A 20,312-nucleotide genomic window follows, 5' to 3' on the forward strand; every position below is an offset into this window, starting at 1 on the left:
CTAGCTATGAGCGTAGCGGCCAATCAGGGGAAGCCAAGCTCCAACAGTGCGCTAATCATTGCATAGAGTGCGGGGAGGCGGGACTGGTGCTTGCTGCTGCTGCTGCTTGAGGAAGGGTGGAGAGCTGCTGCGGCTGAGGACCAGGTAAGGCACTGTAGGGTGTCCATTGATGGGTGGGGTTGCATTTTGGGGGTGGAGGATAACGAAGAGGCGCGATGTGGATGCGGGTAGGTTTGGAGGCAAGCGAGCAGGTGGCATTGCAGCGTGGGAACTGAATTTGGGCGGGTTGATATCTTGAGGGCATTCCTAAATATGACAAACGTTGTACTGTAGGTACAAACGTTGTTCCCTTCAGTGGGAGAGGGGTGAGAATTGTTAATACTAGGGCCAACTACAAGGCTGCAAAGAAGCGAGTTAGCTTTTAAAATCATCATTCCTAAAAACAATCGTCTAAACTGGATATAGCTACCGGTATACTGTATAGGCACAAAGTTAATCATCTTAATAGTAAAACCAACTGTGCCTCGTGCTCCTTTTTCCCCCCTTGAGCAGCCAGCTATCTCTGCTGTAGTTTAAATTAGGATTTTGAACATAAAATGATTTCTCAAGGCTGATCCTCTCTCCAATAGCCAATCCTAAATGCATTTACTGTGAAATAAGCCCCCACCCCCGTCCATTGTGGTTTAACCCCAAGGCAGCATGCAGAGGATCAAAGTAAAGACAGCTAGCTTACCAGTCCTCTCTGGAAGACAGACCAGTGGTTTTGTGGACGATGCGTGTGAGATTTCCATCTTTGTAATTATTATGGAATGCAATCGTATAGGACAAATTGGATGAAGGGGAATGATAAAATAAGCTTATGGCCCTTGCTGTGATTCTTATGAAGCCCCTTTACACTACTTTAGGAGGAAAGGTTACAGACATAATTAAAGGAGGGTGACTGAATTATGATGCATGGAAGCATTGTGAATTCTGGATTCTGTCTTTGTTCCCATTAGCAGATTCTGTTTTGACACTTCAAGATGAGCCGTTTCCTGAATGTACTCCGTAGCTGGCTAGTTATGGTGTCCATTATTGCCATGGGGAACACAGTGCAAAGCTTCAGAGATCACAGTTTCCTCTCTGAGAAACTATACACTGGGAAACCGAGCCTCGGTAAGGTGCACAGGTTGTCATTTTTGCACTCAAGAAATTCTGGAACCTTAATCCTGGGTTATCTTGCCTGAGCTCTGAATTTTTTTGTTCAAATTTCAAAATAACCCACCTTCTGCTTACTTAAACTTCTAGAGGTGGCTAGTGCTATTTTTGCTTGAACAGTGACAGCTTGAAGGCCACTAAACGTGTTACAAATTTAGGTGAAACACTCTGTGTACCTTTGGTATACCAAAACCTCAATGATGTGTAAAAAAAGCAGCTCATGTTTGTTTCACTATTTGTACATGAAATGGAGAGCAGGGGCCCATTATAGCTTTCTGGAGCATGTGTATGTGGTGAAATAAATATAAGACCACATAGTTGTGAATGTGTCAGACAGCCCTTAGGAACATAGCTTTATACCAAATTGATCCACCTATCTCGATGTGATTTACTCTTACTGGCATTCTTACTCTTCTGGGTTGCAGACTTAGGAATTTTCCACTCCTACATGGAGATGCCTGGGATTGAACCTGAGACCTTTTGGTACCTCTGGTTAAGAACTTAATTCATTCTGGAGGTCCATTCTTAACCTGAAACTGTTCTTAACCTGAGGTACCACTTTAGCTCATGGGGCCTCACGCAGCCGCCACGCGATTTCTGTTCTCATCCTGAAGCAAAGTTCTTAACCCAAGGTACTATTTCTGGGTTAGCAGAGTCTGTAACCTGAAGCGTCTGTAACCCAAAGTACTATGCATGTGCTCTGCCATTGAGCTAAAGCCCTTTCCATTAATCTCCCTTTCACCTGTAGTGATATTCTGTCACCTCATAATGCATTATCACAGAAGATGAGGCATCCCCAAACTTCGGCCCTCCAGATGTTTTGGACTACAATTCCCATCTTCCCTGACCACTGGTCCTGTTAGCTAGGGATCATGGGAGTTGTAGGCCAAAACATCTGGAGGGCTGCAGTTTGGGGGTGCCTGGTTTATCTTGCAGGCAAGAACGAGCCGTCTCAGGAACAGTTTCTTCTCTAGAGCAATTTTGGCCTTAAATGGAAAGCCCGGACTTTGAAGTCATCTTATTTTACTTGTTATTTTGTAGTATATTTACTGTTTTTAATTAGCTTTTTGTAATTTTGGATTATGCGGAATGCTTTATCTGAGTGGATATAGCAACCGAGTAATTTCGTTGTTCCCGCAAGGGGACAATGACAATAAAGATATCTTATCTTAAAAACACTGTGCTGCTGGCACTCCACCACCCAGATGACATCATCCCAGCAAAATTTCCTATTGTGGACAATCACTGTTGAACAGTATTCAAGCCACTAACCAGAACTGTTAGTAAAATGTATCTCTTAGCCCAGCAAGTGCAGGTATTTTTTATTTTATTTTTATGAAGAATGGACCTTATGATAGAGGCATAGACACCCATTGATGATGATGATGATTTATTTATTTATACCCCGCCCATCTGGCTGGGCTTCCCCAGCCACTCTGGGCGGCTTCCAACAAAATATTAAAATACAGTAATCCATCAAACATTAAAAGCTTCCCTAAACACTGCCTAGCACATTATTAAGCTCTTCCATACCATTTTGAATTCACTGCCACCTTTTCTAGATTTTTGTCCCCTCCAAAGCTATACATGCATTCCTGTCCAATGCTGAATAGCTCATCTACATTTTTTTAAGACTAGTCCTTCCATCCCAAACACAACCATATACCCTTATGTGTAGAGACAGGGACCTGCTGGCTTCAGCTGAAGTACCAGTAAACCAAACTTCAAGTAAATGAGTAGTTTTAATTAACTGCCAGTAGCATTTTCCCTGCTCCCTCGCGCATTGATAATAGCATTACTCCATCATTGGGAAAGACCTTGACCCCTACGACGCTTTCCAACTCCATTAGTCTTGAGCCCTATCCATGCCTACTGCTTAGCTTTGCCTAGACTGGGAGAGTATCAGAAAAGATAGTTGCCCCCCGCCCGTATATACATAAAAATGTACAGTTGTCATGCTGCAGTTCATGTGGCTGCCTTTGTCAACTCCACCATGATGGCAGGCAGGTAGACAATTTGGTGGCAGGCAGCCTAGGCAAGCTGTTTAAACAGGAGGATGTGCTTCACAGAGCGATTTTTCAAACCACTTTGGAAAGCGCTTATCATATGGTTGTCCCCCTCCCACCAGTTAAACATGGCTGCAATAAGGCTTAATGGAGAGGGGCAGGTGCTTCACAGAGTGGTTTGTTAAACTGCTTGGTGAAGTGCCTGCCCCGTTTTTAAACAGGTTTCCCTGGCCACCTGCCTGCCATCACATTGGAGTCTGCCAAACTGCTCTGTGAAGCCCCTGACCCCTCCTTTAAAAGGTGGTGTGGGCTGGCAGGAGCAATGAGCAGAGGGGCTTGGGCTGAACTGTGGAGGGAGCTGTGAGGGGATGGGTAAGGGGTCAGCGAGCATAAAGGGGGGTTGGTCATGTGTAAAGGGAGGAGGGGTGGACAAAGGAGTCAGTGGGGTTATTGAGCAGAGCAAGCAGGGGCAACAGACCCTAGTAATTCTATATTTGTTATCTCTACACAGTAAATGGCCTCCAGGCTCGGACCTTTGGTATTTGGACCTTACTCTCCTCTGTAATTCGCTGCTACTGTGCCATTGATATCCGCAACAAGACGTATGTACAATAAAAGCTATGGGGGGCATTGTCTTACCCACCTCCCCATCATGTACACACTTGGCTGCCACAGTAACTCTTCTCTATTCCCCTATAGCTGGGGTTGGTAACCCGTGGCCCTCCAAGTGTTGTTGGACTCCACCTCCCATCAGACTCAGCCAGCATGGCCATTGGTCAGGGAAGATGGGAGTTGTAGTCCAACACTTATCTGGAGGGCAATGGTTTGTTTGTTTTATTTATTGGTTTTTATACTGCCATTTTGCCAAGGCGCTAGAGCCGATTTACAATTTTACACATCTTATACCAGCAAATAAAAATGAAACTCTCCCCAAGCCCTTCTTTTTCCTTCTCACATGGCTGATGGTGTTGGTTATGTGAGAGGAGGGAATACAGTGATACCTCGCAAGACGAATGCCTCGCGCAACGAAAAACTCGCAAGACAAAAGCGTTTTGCGATCTTTTTGTTGACTCGCAAGAGGAATTTTTCTATGGCCGTGCTTCACAAGACGAATTTTTTTGCATATATATATATATATATATATATATATATATATATATATGCTTTGATTTGTTTAAATTGGAAAACTGCAAGACGAAATTTTCGCAATACAGAACGACTCGCGGAACGATTTAATTTCATCTTGCGAGGCATCGCTGTAATCTGGCTGGCGCAGACCCTCATGGTGTCACTGCCTGACCCCCTCACAGTTATCCTAAACTCTTTTATCATGTAGCTTGTGCAGTTGAGGCAACAACTGTTATTTTCTTGAAATGCTTCATTCGCACAGGCATGAAGGAAAGACTGTTTAGCATAATACTGATGTAACATCAAAATGTTGGTAGTTATTCTACAGCACATGTTTGATTAGAGGTCTGGAATCAAAAGTGGAAACACTCTAATTAGGTATTCGCCCTATCTTTTGGTGGTGTTTGGATAGCTCGCAAGTACACTTTCAGTCATCTTCTGTTGGAAGTTGTTTTTGGAACTTTTATTCCATTCATACAGTTTGTGTCAGTGATTTCCAAGAAAGCCATATGCATGAATGGGCTGAGCTGATGTTTCTATTTGGCTTGACTTCAGCATTAGCTTGGGGTTGTGTGTGCTAAGAGACCTAGTTTGGTTGTCTGAGAGGTCAGGAGAGCCTCTGCAGGAGGCTTAAGATGGGACAACAGTCTACTGTCTTGGTCTTGAACTGTCAGTGGAAAGAGCATTTGAAGCTGGTAACCTTTATATATATAGATATATAAAGGAGCATTTGAGATCTGGTTGGATAGTTGCTTGAAGAAATTTATAAAAATAGCAAGTTGGGCATATGGGACCTCTATAAGGAAGCACAGCTCTGGGTTCACCCACCATAGCTTTCGGTCCTCTGCAATAGACTGCCTTGTTCTTGACATTTTTAAAAAATATACCCCCCCACCCCCTTGTTGCTTGCATTTTCATCACTCTTTCATCTGCATTGACAGGGTTCCCTTCCTTTGCCTTCCTCTTCTGCTGGCAGATGCAGCAAAGTGACAGTGAAGCACACTTACCAAGAAGTTAAGTTGTACTGAAATCAGTAAGACTGACATGTTTATAAGCATCAGGATCAAGACCATTCTTCCCCCTTTCCCTCCATCATCCCAGTCCTGGTTAAAGTATCCTCAGTTACACGAAACTGGCCATTTACACAATTTGCAGTTTAATTTTAGTTGCGCGATCTGCTTTATTTATTGCATTTCTAGATCAACCTTTCCTCCAGAGAGCTCAAGCTGGCATACACATTTCTCTCCTCCACATTTTATCCTCACAACAACCCTGTGAGGAAGTTAGGCTGAAAGATTGTGAGTGGCCGAAGGTTACCCAGTAAGCATCATGGCTCGAGTTGGGGGTTTCAAACTTGATCGCCTAGGACTGGAAAGCAAATGGCATACAGTATATAAACATACCAGGGTTTTCGTTTCTATTTCATATATTTATTTAAAATCACAATGATTGAAATAATACATTTGCAAACACAATTTAAATGTCACTTATTTACAGAGAAAGATGTGGACTTGAAAGCACAGATTAGGTTTCACAGGGCAAGGTTTTTTTAATTACAATTCTTTTTTAACTGCCAGGGCTGCAAACATACTTAAAGTAAAATGTAGCCATTTCGTCCTCATTCATTAGTAATATGTCCATGACTTCAAAGCACTATGCTGTCCCCATTACCCTCTGTGCAAGCATAACTGATCAGAATTTAGCTGTGGAGTCTGTTCCAGAGATATAAGCCAGCTCATCCCCTTCCCACTCTGTTGGCTCAACAGGAATAATGTGTGAAAAGCCACAATAGCTCTTTTTTTTAATCATTGAAGTTGGCAGCTTCATCTCCCATTTTCCAGAGTGGCAAGGAACTGCATGCTGAGAAGGAGCTATTTGTACTACTGTGTCACTCGACAAGGTGAAGTGTACTTTTAAAGGAGAATGGGCACTCGGTCCGTTTGCTTCCCCAGAGTTACGCGGCAAGTCTGAAACCTGTCCCCAATTCTTTTCCAATTGTGATGTCATTTTAGCCTTAATAATAAGAGGGATTTAGATAATACCAAAGTAATTTTTCACCACACAGGTGAGTGAGTAATGCTGGTTGGTGGGACCTACTTCTGGGAAGACATATAGGGTTGTGCTGTATGTGTCTACATTTTGATGGTAAATCGAGGGTCACTTCAAACTTGGTTATTCTCAAAGTCACTATAATTTTTAAAATAAAACTTTTTAAATAAAAAAATCCCAGTTGATTTTTATCCATCTTGCTTTAACCAAAGCAATACCAACTACCAGAAGTTGGTGCACCCCTTGCCATCCATGCTGTTAATCCTATTAATCAGCCTGGGGAAGGCCATATATCCCATGTGGTGACTAGTGGGTGGAAGATGGACTGAACCAGCTGGTCTGAATTGCCATTTGAGCAACAAGAGGCTCTCTGTCAATTCCAAGAAATGCAGAAGCCAGTCTAGCACAGGCATCCCCAAACTGCGGCCCTCCAGATGTTTTGGCCTACAACTCCCATGATCCCTAGCTAACAGGACCAGTTGTTGGGGAAGATGGGAATTGTAGTCCAAAACATCTGGAGGGCCGAAGTTTGGGGGTGCCTGGTCTAGCATGTAGCTGTATTACCGGATAGCCAGTGTGGTGCTTTCCAGATGTTCCTAGACTCCAGCTTCCATTATCCCTGACCACTGGCCATGCTGGCGGGGACTCATGGGAGTTGGAGTCCAACAGCATTTTGAAGGCATCATCATATTGGCTATCACTGACATAGTGCAAAAACTGAGTGTGTTTGCTTTGGGTGTTTTAACTCCTTGACTCTTCATTTCTTTGTCGGCATCTCTCTGTGGCCTGCAATAATTCTCATTTTTTTTGTTCTCTCTTGCAGCCTCTATAACATCACACTTTTTACCTTCTTCCTTGCCCTTGGCCACTTCCTCTCTGAAGTGTTTATTTATGGCACAGCAGCTGCTACAATCGGTGTCTTGGCACCCCTAATGGTGGCAAGTAAGTAGAGCCCATTCTTTGGTGCCTGGTGCTTGGCTTGTTAAAGCTGTAGCCTGCTTTTCCCCCAAGAAGATCACAAACATAGCCTCACACTTTCCCTGTGATGGGTTGGTTAGACAGGCTAAGTGACAGTGATATGCCCAAAGCCAACAAGTAAGCTTCAAAACCAAACAGAGCTGAAACGGGGGTTTTAGTAACCAAATGCAACTAGCATCTCCTAAAGATATAGAAGAGGTAGCAATGTCCTCTGCTCCCTCTCATTTTCCATCTGTCTCAGGTTTCTCCATCCTGGGTATGCTGATTGGGCTGCAATATCTCGAAGTAGAAGCAACATCGCAGCTCAAGAAACGGAACTGAAGTTATGGATCCCATATCTGTCGGATCAGCCTCCCAGCCATCTTCCAGTGTCTACTACCACATTGCCTCCTTGACTTTCCCTCCTCATCCCGTACCCTGCAAGTGGTCAGATCGTTCTTGGGACTTCAGTCATCCTTTCTTTAGTTTGATTTTGATCTGAACAGGCAGTACTTGACCTGCGACCAGCGGCAGACGTGGAGCCCTGAAGAGCTGTTCTAAACTGGGTGTGGGTTTCCCTGGTGGAGGGTGCCCTCCTGCGCTGCAGGGGGTAGGACTAGATGACCCTTGGGGGTACCTTCCAACTCTGATTCTTAAAGCATCCTCAGTTCTGATGGTGGGAAGGGAAGAGAGGGCTATAGATATCTTGCCCCCATCACCTTTGCAGGAGAGGGGAAACATAGTGCTGCCCAAAATCCAGTGGAGACTGGTATTGTGGGAAGAGGCCAGACCAAAGTCATCATGGCACATAGTAGCTGTGTGTTTGTCCATAAGCATGGTTTTTCAATAAACAGGCAAAAATTGTGCAGAACTGCAGCTTCTTTTTATCTGGTAGGGAAAAGGAGAGATATCAGGTTTTCTGTCTGTCTGCCTGTCAGCCTCACTCCTTAGCAAGAGGTACCATGACTTTTTGTATTCATTTTAGGTTCTGGGGAATCTGCTTTGGCAATTTCCCCTTTAACAGGATAGGCTATAGTTCTAGATAACTTCTCCCTATTCCCCTCACCTGTCCTCTCATTCCTTCCTAAGGTAGCTGTGTACTTCCTTCAAGTCTCCATTTGGCACACTAAATTCAAGCGTAAGCAGGCAACTTCTGTATCGGTAGTACTGTCCTTGACTGCCTTATGAGAAGAGCTAGACCAAACCTCAGGCTTGGAAATGAAGCTTGGCATAGCAAGCTAGTTTTTTAAAAAATACTATTGCATAGTTTCGGGGTGATAGAAGTAGGAGCCATGTAGAACAGGGGACTTGAAGAGACATGTAGAGACATGGGATTCTCACTGCTGATACAAAAAAAGGCAAGGTCACCTCCTCCTAAAATGTTGTCTTATTAACTGGAATGCCTGCTGCTGAAGTCACAAAGATGAGGATACATACGCCTCTCTTTACTAGAGTACAGCAAGTGGAGAGAGTGCTGTTGTGCCCAAATCCTGCTTGTGGGTTTCCCACGGGCAACTGGTTGGCCACTGTGAGAACAGGATGCTGGACTAGAAGGGCCATTGGCCTGATCCAGCAGGCTCTTCTTTACGTTCTTAAAGGTTTGTTATAGGTTAGTGCTGGGCTGGCCCAACCTAGAGACAAACTAGGCAATGACCCAGATTGCCAAAATTCCAGGAGCATCTGCCTCAGCCTTGGATTTACAAGTGTAAATGCTCTTTCACACTTGTGAAAGAGATTCCCAGAGGCAGCTGAACCCTTCACAGGCTGAGTGATATCCCCTGCATTCTAGGTATCTTAGGATGGTGAGATACTAACCTATTTAATTGAAGGGTCAGGCTGCCCGTTTTCATTTTGGTGCTGAACCAAATCTTTGTAAGTTAAGTTGTCCTTTCAATCAGGGTGGTGAAGGAATGCTAAAGGGTTGATTTTCCCTTTTTTTAAGTGCATGCTAACAGGTGAAATTGGGATTCTGATCTTGTTGGTAATGGTGCTCAGTATTTAGTCCAGCTGCTCAGTATTTAGTCCAGCTGAAGTAATTTGCAATGCAAATAAGTATACTAAGCTACTGAAACTGAAAATAAAAATTGGAAAATAGTAATGCTGGTCTTAATCATTTAATGTGCTACTCTTAGGTTGTTCAGCATATGGTGGAACAAAAGGAGGGCGAGATTTTAGCTCTCCCATGGCAGTGCATCTAACTTACATACGAAATATAGAATGGGGGTCATTTCCCTCAGCATCTTTTGAGGCTCCACAGCTCTTGGAAAGTTGCATTCCAGGCAGCCCAACTTGGAGCAAAGCTGAAAGTACTGCTAAACATTCTTTACGTTCTTAAGGTTTGTTATAGGTTAGTGTGGGGCTGGCCCAACCTAGAGACAAACTAGGCAATGACCCAGAGTGCCAAAATTCCAGGAGCATCTGCCTCAGCTATGTAAATGCCTTGGTTTACAAGTGTAAATGCTCTTTCACACTGGTGAAAGAGATTCCCAGAGGCAGCTGAACCCTTCACAGGCTGAGTGATATCCCCTGCATTGATACTCGACCAAACTGTAAGCATACGCAACATTGCACTGTATGTTTCATTGCACAGAAAAGGGACTAACTAAAAAAAACAAACCTGGAAGGTGCATCAGGTATACATAGTGCTCCAAAAGCTCATAGGTGAACATCTGAGAATGTCTGTGAGCCAATCATGCAACAACAGCAGCAACAAAAAAAAAAAGCCAGAACAAACGTAGACAATACCATTGTAGGTCACAGAGAGGCAGGATGGAGCTAGAAATCAGCTGTAGCCTACATAATCTGGATCCTTAACTGAGGCATCTGGCTTGGGTGGTATTTGTTTCTAAAAATCTTTTATGAAAGCAGACGAAAGGGATTTGGCCTCTTTCCAGGTATAGCCACCTTTGATCTGCATCAGCTCACTGGGTCAGGCATCCATTTATAGCTAAGTAAACAAGGCATTTGGTGTCAGCTCAAGCATGAATGATGCTTTCAGAACATTGCTGTACCCTAACTCTTTGAACTTAAGAGACTAGCGTAGGCATTCCCAGACTGTGCCAGGGCACTAGTTATTTAAAAGACTCTGAACCCAAAGCGCCCACTCACAGAGGAGCACCCCCCCCCAATGTTACTTTCTCCCAACACCCAAAATAATAGGCACAATAATGGCATTAGAAAGGGCAGTAATCAGAAACTGCTCAGTGAATATTTTAACATCTCAGACACTGTTACTGGCCTTAAAGGATCATTTGTAAACAAAGAAATGTTGAAGACTCCAGCGTGAAACCAATTAATTGTAATTTAGCAAGTTGTTAACATTTATCACTTGTGTGGCTTGAAGCAAGTTAGTGGGTTCTTACCCCGCTAATTTCAAGTGCTAATTACGTGACCAATACCAGCATCTTTGTGTTATCATCAATACTGTTCTGTGAATAATCACTGTAATTATTTACATAAGTTCAAGTTTCAACACCTTAGATTGTGTGTTTTTTTACATTTCATTTCCCTCAGTGCTTACATTTGTTCCTCTACTGACATACCCTTAGAATTAAGTTCAGTTTGTTTTGAGTAACAGAACTGAAAAAGAGCTAAAAATCCACTTCTGGTTACCCAGAAAGTTACCCAGTATAATTGTGGAAGGTGGGGGTGGGGGAGAGATTTTGGTGCTACTGTCAACAATAAGGAGTTGGAAATCCATTCCAATCTACTACAGACCACTCAGAGACCTATCAGTAGATACAGATCTATCTTCTGCCCCTCTGACCTTGTTGCGCCACAGATTTATTCGAAAACAGGTGCACTAGTGCCTTTCTTGCAATTTGTTTCTAACATCCACCTTTTCAAGCTTGCAAAAGGTGATGAACAAAGCAATCAAGTGAATTAGTTTCACGGGTCACATTTGGGTTGTTGGCCAATAAGCCAGAAAAAAATAAGAGCAGCATGGTTGGTTTTTTTTTTTTTTGCATGGGATTGGGAAGTTAATGCTTCACCATAACAACAACAACTGCTGCATGTGTAAGAACTTGCCAGTCCCAGAACCTACCTCTTCAGATAGGCTATGGCACTACTAGACAGACTTCCCTGGATAAGGAAATGGAAGCAGTGTGTCCAGGCCTGAATGAGGATAATACAAAGTCAGGCGTTGGATCTATGGTTCCTTACCTCCAATTAATGTAAAAGCCTGAGTGCTAACTTCCCCTGTTTCTATGAAGAATGGCTATACATTGCCTGGATATGAATAGCTAGATCTCAAACAAAGAAGTTAGCAGATACAACTTACCTCCATCAAGCTACAAGTTTAGTACCATTCAGTGGAAAGAGGAAAGACCAAGTTGTGGACAATCCCTGAGATCCCAGAGAGACACAGGAGGGTGAGTAGATCAGTTTCATCACATTTATTTTATTTGTATCCAACCCTTCAAGGAGCTCTTCCCTGTTTTATCCTCACAACAACAACCCTGAGAGGTAGATTGGACTTAACAGAGAATGGAGGACCCGAGGTCATGAATTAGGCTTCATGGCCAAGCAGAGATTTGAACCTGGGACTGCCTTGGCTCTCTCAGATGAGTTTGGGGGCCTTGTTGTGAATGAGATTAAATGATAAGGATACTTGTCCAATGTAGAAGTGCTATGGGGGGGAGCTGAGTGTTGTGCATTTGTTCTAAAACTATCAAATGCTCATTGGTTTTAGAACAGTATTTGAGGTAGCACTATGTAGATAATGTCCACAAAAATGCATATATATTTTTTACAGTTACACAGTGCTTTCCAAATAATAGCATGACACATCCTAGCTCATAAACCAAGCCCAAATTCCCAATACATTGGCAACAGATACTATACAACATGATCTGAACAAACATAAGGAAACTAAGATTCGGTAGAACTTGATGCCTTCAAAATGAGGGGAAATTGCACTCTAATTTGGAACTGGCACTTCTCGGTCTCAGATGATCGTGATATGCATGGCGGTGGGTGGGGGATTTCTGTATGGTTCAGCTCATAACCATTTCAAAATACACAAGGTTCATCCTCTGTCCGTAAATTAAACTGCACTTTTCCTCCCCTGATCAAAGGTAAATTTCCATGAAATATAACTGGTTTAAATAATTTCCATAAACCACAAAGCTAGCCACTGCATACAGTGATTGCTTCCAACACGGGCCCATTTCTCTGAAACAGCCATCCTTAACAAATTTGGCAATTTGTTGCCAAATTGTTGCGTTTCCAGTGTTTCCTGTGTTGTCGTCCTGTGTTTTTTTTTCAGACCTGTTTTATGACATTTTTCCTGCCTCCTGCAATAAAATGCAATTGCAGTTACTGCTTGTCCTGTGTGTGCTGGCAAAACATCAAGGTTTTTAAGACTTCCTACACCTTTGATTAAAATTTCCTACAAAGTTTAATTGCTTCTCGTCCAGCACTGCTGGGACAATTAGTGATACATTATACTTTTTGGTTAGCTTATGCTCAGGGGCTTTAGTTACTGCTTTCCTCACATTGTTTTTCTTCTTTCTTTCTTTGAAAACAGTGTTATTTAATTATAGAATAAAATTATACAAGGAAACCAGTAATTAAATTTATGCATCCCTCCTCCAGGAAGAGTAAACGTTTAATAAACATTGTAGGGGCTCACTGAATAGGACTTACTTGTGAGTAAATATTACAGAGGTCTATTTGGAACCTCTGTTTTATTGCTGCTTCCAGACAGTTTGTGGAAAAGCAATATCTCAAATAATACTAAAAAGCTGTAGTGTGGAAGCAACCTATGACAAGCTGTCCTTTTCGAATATTCTTTAAAAACGATTTCCCCATAACATTTCTGGAGTATTGCCATAATTTTGGGTAATAAGAGAGCATTCTCATTTCAAAACTATCGTCCGTTACTTTAAAAAGAATCTTCTCTGGGCTTGATTTACTGAAATACAGTTTACCAACAGGAAGTTTTGAAGGGGAGAAAGCTTCCCAGTGAGGTCTTTCCCCAGTGACAAATCACGGGTTGCGCTTCAGTTTGGGCTGCTCACAGAGCAAGTGCTTTCTTGTTCTCCCTGGGGAGCAAGGATCTTCCTCTGGATCCATTTCATATCCCATTCAGTAGATCTGCTGGACACATAACAGGATTAACAAATGGTCGCTCTCAATCCATGCAGTGGAAGAAACGCTGGATTCAGTGATTTGGCTGCAATGGCCAAGACAAGCTATCTTCCGCTGAGAAACTGCTGCCTTTGGTCCCTTGGCAGAAAGGGCACCAGGACACGCCACCAGGACAGAGGAGCTGGCCCAGGTGAGGATGACTCAAGTCCTGTGCACTCCTTTCCAGCAGCAGCTTCCTAGATTGCCCTCAGATGCTAGACTACACCAAGTGTAGAGGGAGGTACAGATGTCAAAGACGAGAATGGAGGTGGGTGGTGGTGGCAGCTGGTCCTCAATCTCCCACCATTAGAATTTTGATTCCTCATACAGTGGCACAATACTGGTTTGAGGCACTTTTCCCAATGTCTTCTGAAAGTCAGAGAGAGAGAAGGGGCACAGTTAGGGGGTGGTCAAAGGCATCAGACAGCAGGAACCCACTGCCAGCACCAAGGTTGCAGGTTCAATCCCTGTTTAGGACAACTGCATATTCCTGCATTGCTAGATGCCTTCCAACTCTACAGTTCTATGATTCTATGAATATATGCTCCTGAGAAGCATTGCTGCTCTTGCTTTGGGTCCAAATATCTCGAAAGGAAAGGAGAGGTACCAAAGAAGGACAAGTACATTCCATTTTCTCTTACCAGCAGTGCCTAATCCTTATTGCTGCTCAAAAAAAGGTTACAAAGCAAAGTTAGGAAGAAAGAATTCACCCTTAGCTATGAAAAGTGAATTTCATAGGGGAGAATAATGCTTGAGAGAGCTCTGCTCTCTACAATGATGGGAGTATCAATCCCCAGAATTGCCCTTCAGCACTACCATTTGTGATGCTATTTCTAAGTCTACTCATTGCCTTAATCAAAACAGTACAATCCCAGATACAATGTACCCCATCTGAGAAGGCAGGAGCTGATGGGAATTGTAGTCCGGAACACCTGGAGGGCATCAGGTTTGTGAAGGCTGCAATGATACATTTGCACCAGGGGTGCCCTTCGAGTCGTATCTGCATCCACGCTGCAGGAGCTAATACTTCTTATTCATGTAACAAGTATTTAAAAATCCTGGATGGATCTGCAGAGAAGGAAGTGGTACAGTAGATTTAGCCAATTACAAGCTACAAACTCTTGCCTTGTTTCTGTCTCCTGACCACGCACACCATCTGCCTCATCACTTCCACCTCTCCACAAGGAAGCTTGCTGGTGCCTAATGAAGTTATCCATTCCTAACAGTAAGGGCATATGCACATACAAAGTGGGTAGAAATATATGGAAACTATTTAACTGTCATGACCCAAAGAATCCTTGGAATTGTAGAAATGGTTTGTTAGAGGAGCATGGTTAGGCAATGTGATGTCCTCCAGATGTTGTGCCAGCCACCACTGTTACTGGCCAGCAATGATGGGAGTTGGAATCCAAGAAGACACCACAATGTGGAAGGCACCACATTGGCTACCCCTGTTAGATCCTCCCCACTGCCTTCGCCAAACAGTGAAATCCCAAGATTTCCCGGGGAGAAGGAATGAGTCTGCTGTGCTCTAAGAGTACTGTTGACCCAGATCCCACAGAACAGAGAATGATGGAGGTAGATCATTCATCAGGACTTGGCAGAGAGCAAAGCCGAACGCGCTGCTACCTGTGATCAACTTGCCTTCCATAGTTAATCTTCAGGAAATTGATGCCTCATAGGAGACAGCAGTGTCTCCGTGTGGGATAAACCTACCCACAAAGAGTGGAGTCTTTCAAAACGCCACAAGCCTTTACATTCTTCCGGGACAGGTGAATATTTGCAGTTGCCTGGAGAGGCAAATAAATGACAACTAGACCAGCCATTTGCTGAAGGTTACTGATCCTTTCGTGGAGGGAATGGTTATGTATGCAAGGCTGCCTCTCTATTTTCACCAAACAATAATTATGGCTTAGTCATACAAATTTCCAATAGCAACCCAGTGAACATTGTTACAACTGAGGTACAATAAGGTTCACAGACCCTCCAAGTGTCCCTATTTTCCAGGGACGTCCCTGATTTAGAGAAGCCATCCTGGTTTCTGATTTGATCCCGAAATGTCGCATTTTTCCTTAGGCTGTCCCTATTTTCACCGTGTAAATGTTAGAGGTTATAGAGTTATCCAACCACTGAGCCGTCTGAAGGCAATCCTATATAGGGAAGTGGGTTTTTTTAATGTTTAATGTTTTGTTATGTTTTTATATATGTTGGAAGCTGCCCAGAGTGGCTGGGGCAGCCCAGTAAGAAGTGTGGGGTATAAATAGTAAAGGGGTTAGCAGCAGGGAGGGGGCGAGCAAGGGAGATGTGGGATGGCAGGGCGCCTCAATAATGGCGAGGGAGGGGGTTTGATCGCCAGAATATGGCAACCCTAATCTGGTGATCTATATCAGACTTCCCCAATTTGCCCACTTCTCCCCCCCCCAAAAAAAAAGATATTAAACAATTGTGCACAGTCTGTTACAAAGATTAGAACAGACCATGCTTAGCTGAGCAGAAGTAAAACAAAAATCCCCATCTGCCTCACAAGTCAGGGCCTACAGATCTTTGCATTCCTTTATCACATGCTGGTGGAACTGATCAGCGATGCCAGAATAAACTGCACAAAATGGCAGTAGATAAATAGCCACCAGCTAGGAACCTACTTCTAGGTGTTAATGCCCAGGCCCAAGTCTCAAAAGGCTAACACACTGGTATATTTATAATGCGTCTCAAAACGCCTGGCTCATAGTGCAATTGTCCCAATGATTACTTGGTGTGGATTTAAAGCCATTTGGTGCTGAGGAAACATTGCCTAAACTAAAGGCTCCGTCTGTGCAAGAAGAAGCAGGGAGGGCCCTGTCATTCATCTGCTTGATGGGAGGGAAGGAGTCCGGCTGCAGGGCCTAAGCCTGAATGAAGGTTGGGGAAACCTGGAGGATATAAAAAGCCTCAGAGAGGAGGGGGAAGGAGGCCATGGAACTCCAGAGAACATCCTAGAATGACAAGGCCTTTAAGTGTGGGCCTGCCACACAAAGACCTTAGCTCTTACTCCTACGCCATCTTCAGGCTCTTTGTCTGAGTACCATTGACTAGACTCATAAGGGCATAGAGGCATTCTAGGTATACTCTGCCACATTTCTCCACAGGAAGGCCCCAGGAGTCCGGGACTTAAGCCTGCCAAAGCTAACAGCACAGAAGCCAGGCACCCCAAGGAAGAAGGCCAACAGGAGGGCTGTACTTATTGTTGATAGTAACCTAGGACATGGTGGAAGATGGCCTGTGAAACTGAAAGCCATCCTTTTGCGCTTCCACCACCTGAGACACTTCACTCTGCCTCATTGCTGGGCTGGCTCTGCTCTTTTCGACAACCTTCCAGGGGGCACATGCCAGAGGTTGGCAAGGCAACTCTTATCTTCCTATAGTAGGCCACACTCCAGCCACACAAATGTTAAGAGGTTTCTGCACATACATCTCCTCCCTCCAGGTAAGCAAGAGGCCTTGTTACAGCTGAAGGTATGCCAGCCAAGAAGAAGAACTGGAGATGGTGCAGAATAGGTCCAGTGAGGGGTGTAGCCAATGAGGTGATGTGGCCTAGGAAAAGCCCCAAGTGCTGGATACCAAATGGGAGTTGGGGAACGGTAAGCAAAAATGCATTCATACATTTCCGATCTTGCATCTTGTTTGGTCCTGATTTACCATTACTAATGTCAGGTAAGGTGCCTGTGTACTGAGTCAGCAATATACCTGAAGGATTTCAGAGTCTTTGAAACAATCAAAACATCATTCCATCCTGCAAGTAATGGATCAGGCACAATAATGGCTTAAGACAGCCGGTATGTAAACATGTTACATTTTGAAGCAGCAATGCTAAAAGTCGTGGGAGTGCAGCATGTTTTCATCTCAGGGTGTCCTTTGCACATGAATGGCACCTTGAAAGATGCATCTATGTTCACATATTGATTGCTCGCTACTCTAAAGTGAGCTTGCACATATATATAACCCCCTCAAATGCCATGGATAGAATTTTTAAATAATCGTAAATCTAGCACTTTCCTGCAGCCAACCCCCTCCCCACCATGTTTTTACCCGTTCTTGTTTTGACTGCTTCAGAATTCAGCCCAGCATTAAGAAATTCATTACTGCATCCAGTGATTGCCTCTGCACCAACAAACTTGAGAATGGTGAGCAATAAATATGCGAGCACACATTTTCAACAAGGGGAAGGTAAGGTTTAAGGAAAGATAGATAGTCAGATGAAGCATATTCAAGCATGTACTTAGCGACAACATGAAGGTCTCTTCAGGCAAAGGCGTAGAATTAACGTTGCAAAGCAAAGTGCTTTGAGAATTGCAATAGTTATTTTACACAAAAAGGCACCAATCCAGTGGCTCTTCTAACTGGAGCACTTAACATTCCCTTTGACAATTGGCTGGTGGGTGATCAAATTTGCATCATAACCCAAATCCAGCATGCTGGATCCAGTGAGTGTGCCTTTCCCCACACTCAGCCCTTTCCCATTCTCTACACATCTTGGCCCTGCAACATGCCATTGGTTTAGTGCCAGTGCCATCTCACAGAAAGAGTTGTATAAGCAGGTTAGTATGATTCTCCTACCTTAGTCTGAGAATTACTGAGCAGGGATGGGAAATGATGGGATTAAGGTACAATGTCCATAATTCATTATCTGACTGTTACTGCCCTGGAGTCTCTGTAACAACAGCCATATGTCACAATCCCAAAGAGGGGCAGAATTAAACAAAAAACAAAAAAAGGAGGCACAGACAGTCAGAGAGGGAATAGTGATGGAATAAGCTGGTGAGACTCCGCAGAACTGAAAGCGCGTGAGCCTTTTGATCACTAAAAATTCCACAGAATGTTCAGCTTTATAAGCCCTGTACTCGTTCCAAGGCAGCAGGAGATCTGATTAACCTAATCCCTGAAGAATTATGTAGTCTCAATGTTAAATAAATTCATTTATTTTAGCTTACTTCTCTTCTGCCAAGATGTTTCACTTTAAGGAGGCTCCAAATGTTCACATTAGCATTTTGGGGCCTGAAAGTTATATATTCATGTGGAGCAATGTGTCCCCCCTTAATAAAATAAAATAAAAACCAGTTGTGCATTTCTCACTTTTGCTTGTGATTCTTCTCAAAACCACTGAGCTCCACCTCTCTGTCGTTCCTTCAGCACCATGTTTTCCCTCCTCTTTTACAACGTTATCCCTAGCAATCTGGGATCATGCAGCAAACATGATGGTGCTACAATGCTGTGTCATTAATCAAATTTGGTACTATCAGAACATCACTGGAAAGTAAACAAAGCCAATTCTGAAATATGTATTAGTGTTTTTCATTGTTTGCAGGTCATTTTATTATTGTGAGCCACCCTGGGCTCCCATTGGAGAGGAAGGGTGGGTTTTAAATTTGAAAGAATAAATGAATTCAAAGTGAAAACAATGCTCTCCATATCACATTACCTTTCCATATTACCCTGGGCAAAGGAACGCATCCATAGCCTGAACGGGTGCCACAGAGAGAGGAGCATTGATACCATTGTTGCCTGGGCTGCTGCCAAGCAAAACATGCTATAGCACAGGGGTGGGTAACCTTTGGCCCTCCAGATGTTGCTGAGCTATCATTCCCATCATCACTGGTCATTGGACATGTTTGCTGGAGCTGATGGGAGCTGTAATTCAGCAATATTTGGAAAGTAAATCCCCCCACTCCTTCTGCAGTCACTCCTTCTCCTGGTAAGACAGTGATGACACATTTTTTAGAGACCCTCCCCGCCCCCAAAGAAAAACAAAAATCAGAATAACAATGTGAATTAAAGGAAACTCCTCTCTTTTGGCTTAATCATATTTGTAACTCCGTAAATCAGAATCCAAGACCAGAATCTTCATTATATATTGCAGAAGAGAATCCTTCATTTACCCAATTCAGCATGACCTGATTCAGAGTTAGAATTGCCTTTTTTTTCCTGGTAGAGAGTCTGTCCCTTTTAACAACTGCATAGCAGGCAAGTCTTTCCTATCCTGTATCCCAGGAAAAGGTTCAGTTGCTGAATTCTTGCCTGCCACGCAGCTGTCTAGAGCACAGGTACCCTGTCAGAAAAACGGTTCGCTACATGAACTAAATATTTCAGTATTTGGCTTTACACAGAAGACTCACATAACTCTCTCTGTATCGAGTGTGGGGAGCTTAAGCATTAGGGAGTTATTTGAACTTCCTGTTTCCGGTGGTAGGAAATGGCTGACATACGATCGGACCCCAGCCATACCAGAAATTCAGGGCTGATATGGGGGTAATTAGCCCTGGCAGACTCCCCAGGGTGGGGGAGGACTGTCTCGAAGACCCGCAGATTGTCTGAGATTGCCAGCTTGCATTGTGCAAGAGGCAGGTCACAGAGCACAACACGGCTGGCACTCTCCGATGCCACTCCCATAGTCGGGAATATCTGTTTGATAAAATAATCAGTTTGATAAAATAATCAGATTTGGACAATAAACAGACATAGTCTGGACCAAAGAAGACTGAGAAAAAACCTGCAGATTTGTACAGTCCCTGGCTAGGACTTCAAGGTTTGAACTTCAAAGAGATTCTCGTCATGGTGTTTGGATTAAGGAGGTATCGTACGAACTTTTTCCCCCCACAATACTTACAATTGGTTTTTCTGCCAAGCCTCATTAAGAAACCTAATTTATTTTGAGGAGAACAGATGGACTATTTATAATTGGATATTCAACTGTGCAGCCTTATTTGGCTTGAAAGACTTGATAAAGAAAGGAAGAAACAAGATGGCACTCAGAAAAAATTATTAATTAATAATTTGGACTACAATTTGGCTCTTTTTTAGTTTATTGTT

The 20,312-nt window shown here is 43.4% G+C and overlaps 2 protein-coding genes across 5 annotated transcripts in view; one reads left to right on the forward strand and one right to left on the reverse strand.

Annotated features, from left to right (window-relative positions):
• The window catches only part of FLVCR2 (FLVCR choline and putative heme transporter 2), a 228,292-nt gene that overhangs the window by 174,431 nt on the left and 33,549 nt on the right, over window positions 1-20,312 (reverse strand). Inside the window, exons 10-11 of one of the 3 annotated variants that reach the window (XM_035108203.2) lie at window positions 18,063-18,156; window positions 11,253-13,838 (exon numbers count right to left, since the gene is read on the reverse strand). The exons of 1 other annotated variant lie outside the window; for it this stretch is intronic. In XM_035108203.2, the coding sequence (XP_034964094.2) occupies window positions 18,076-18,156 (81 nt within the window). In that variant the 3' untranslated portion in view covers window positions 11,253-13,838; window positions 18,063-18,075. Of the gene's footprint in view, window positions 1-11,252; window positions 13,839-18,062; window positions 18,157-20,312 lie in introns of those variants that run through there. One more of the 3 variants, XM_035108211.2, reaches the window with a different exon arrangement.
• On the forward strand, window positions 52-10,070 carry ERG28 (ergosterol biosynthesis 28 homolog). Of its 2 annotated transcripts, none has more exons than XM_035108226.2 (5): window positions 52-144; window positions 999-1,155; window positions 3,715-3,805; window positions 7,204-7,322; window positions 7,600-10,070. In XM_035108226.2, exons 2-5 carry the CDS (start codon window positions 1,023-1,025, stop codon window positions 7,677-7,679), a joined length of 423 nt encoding a protein of 140 aa, XP_034964117.1. In that variant the 5' UTR covers window positions 52-144; window positions 999-1,022; the 3' UTR covers window positions 7,680-10,070. The 2 variants fall into 2 exon arrangements, with proteins under 2 accessions (XP_034964117.1, XP_060128595.1); XM_060272612.1 differs by having other exon boundaries at window positions 98-144; window positions 1,002-1,155.

Source organism: Zootoca vivipara, chromosome 1 (genome assembly GCF_963506605.1).
Source record: "Zootoca vivipara chromosome 1, rZooViv1.1, whole genome shotgun sequence".
NCBI lineage: Eukaryota > Metazoa > Chordata > Lepidosauria > Squamata > Lacertidae > Zootoca > Zootoca vivipara.

Coding starts and splice junctions, on each gene's coding strand:
- ERG28 (XM_035108226.2), top strand. CDS start 1,023: ATGAGCCGTTTCCTGAATGTACTCCGTAGCTGGCTAGTTATGGTGTCC. Junction 1,156..3,714: donor CACTGGGAAACCGAGCCTCG/GTAAGGTGCACA, acceptor ATCTCTACACAG/TAAATGGCCTCCAGGCTCGG. Junction 3,806..7,203: donor ATTGATATCCGCAACAAGAC/GTATGTACAATA, acceptor TCTCTCTTGCAG/CCTCTATAACATCACACTTT.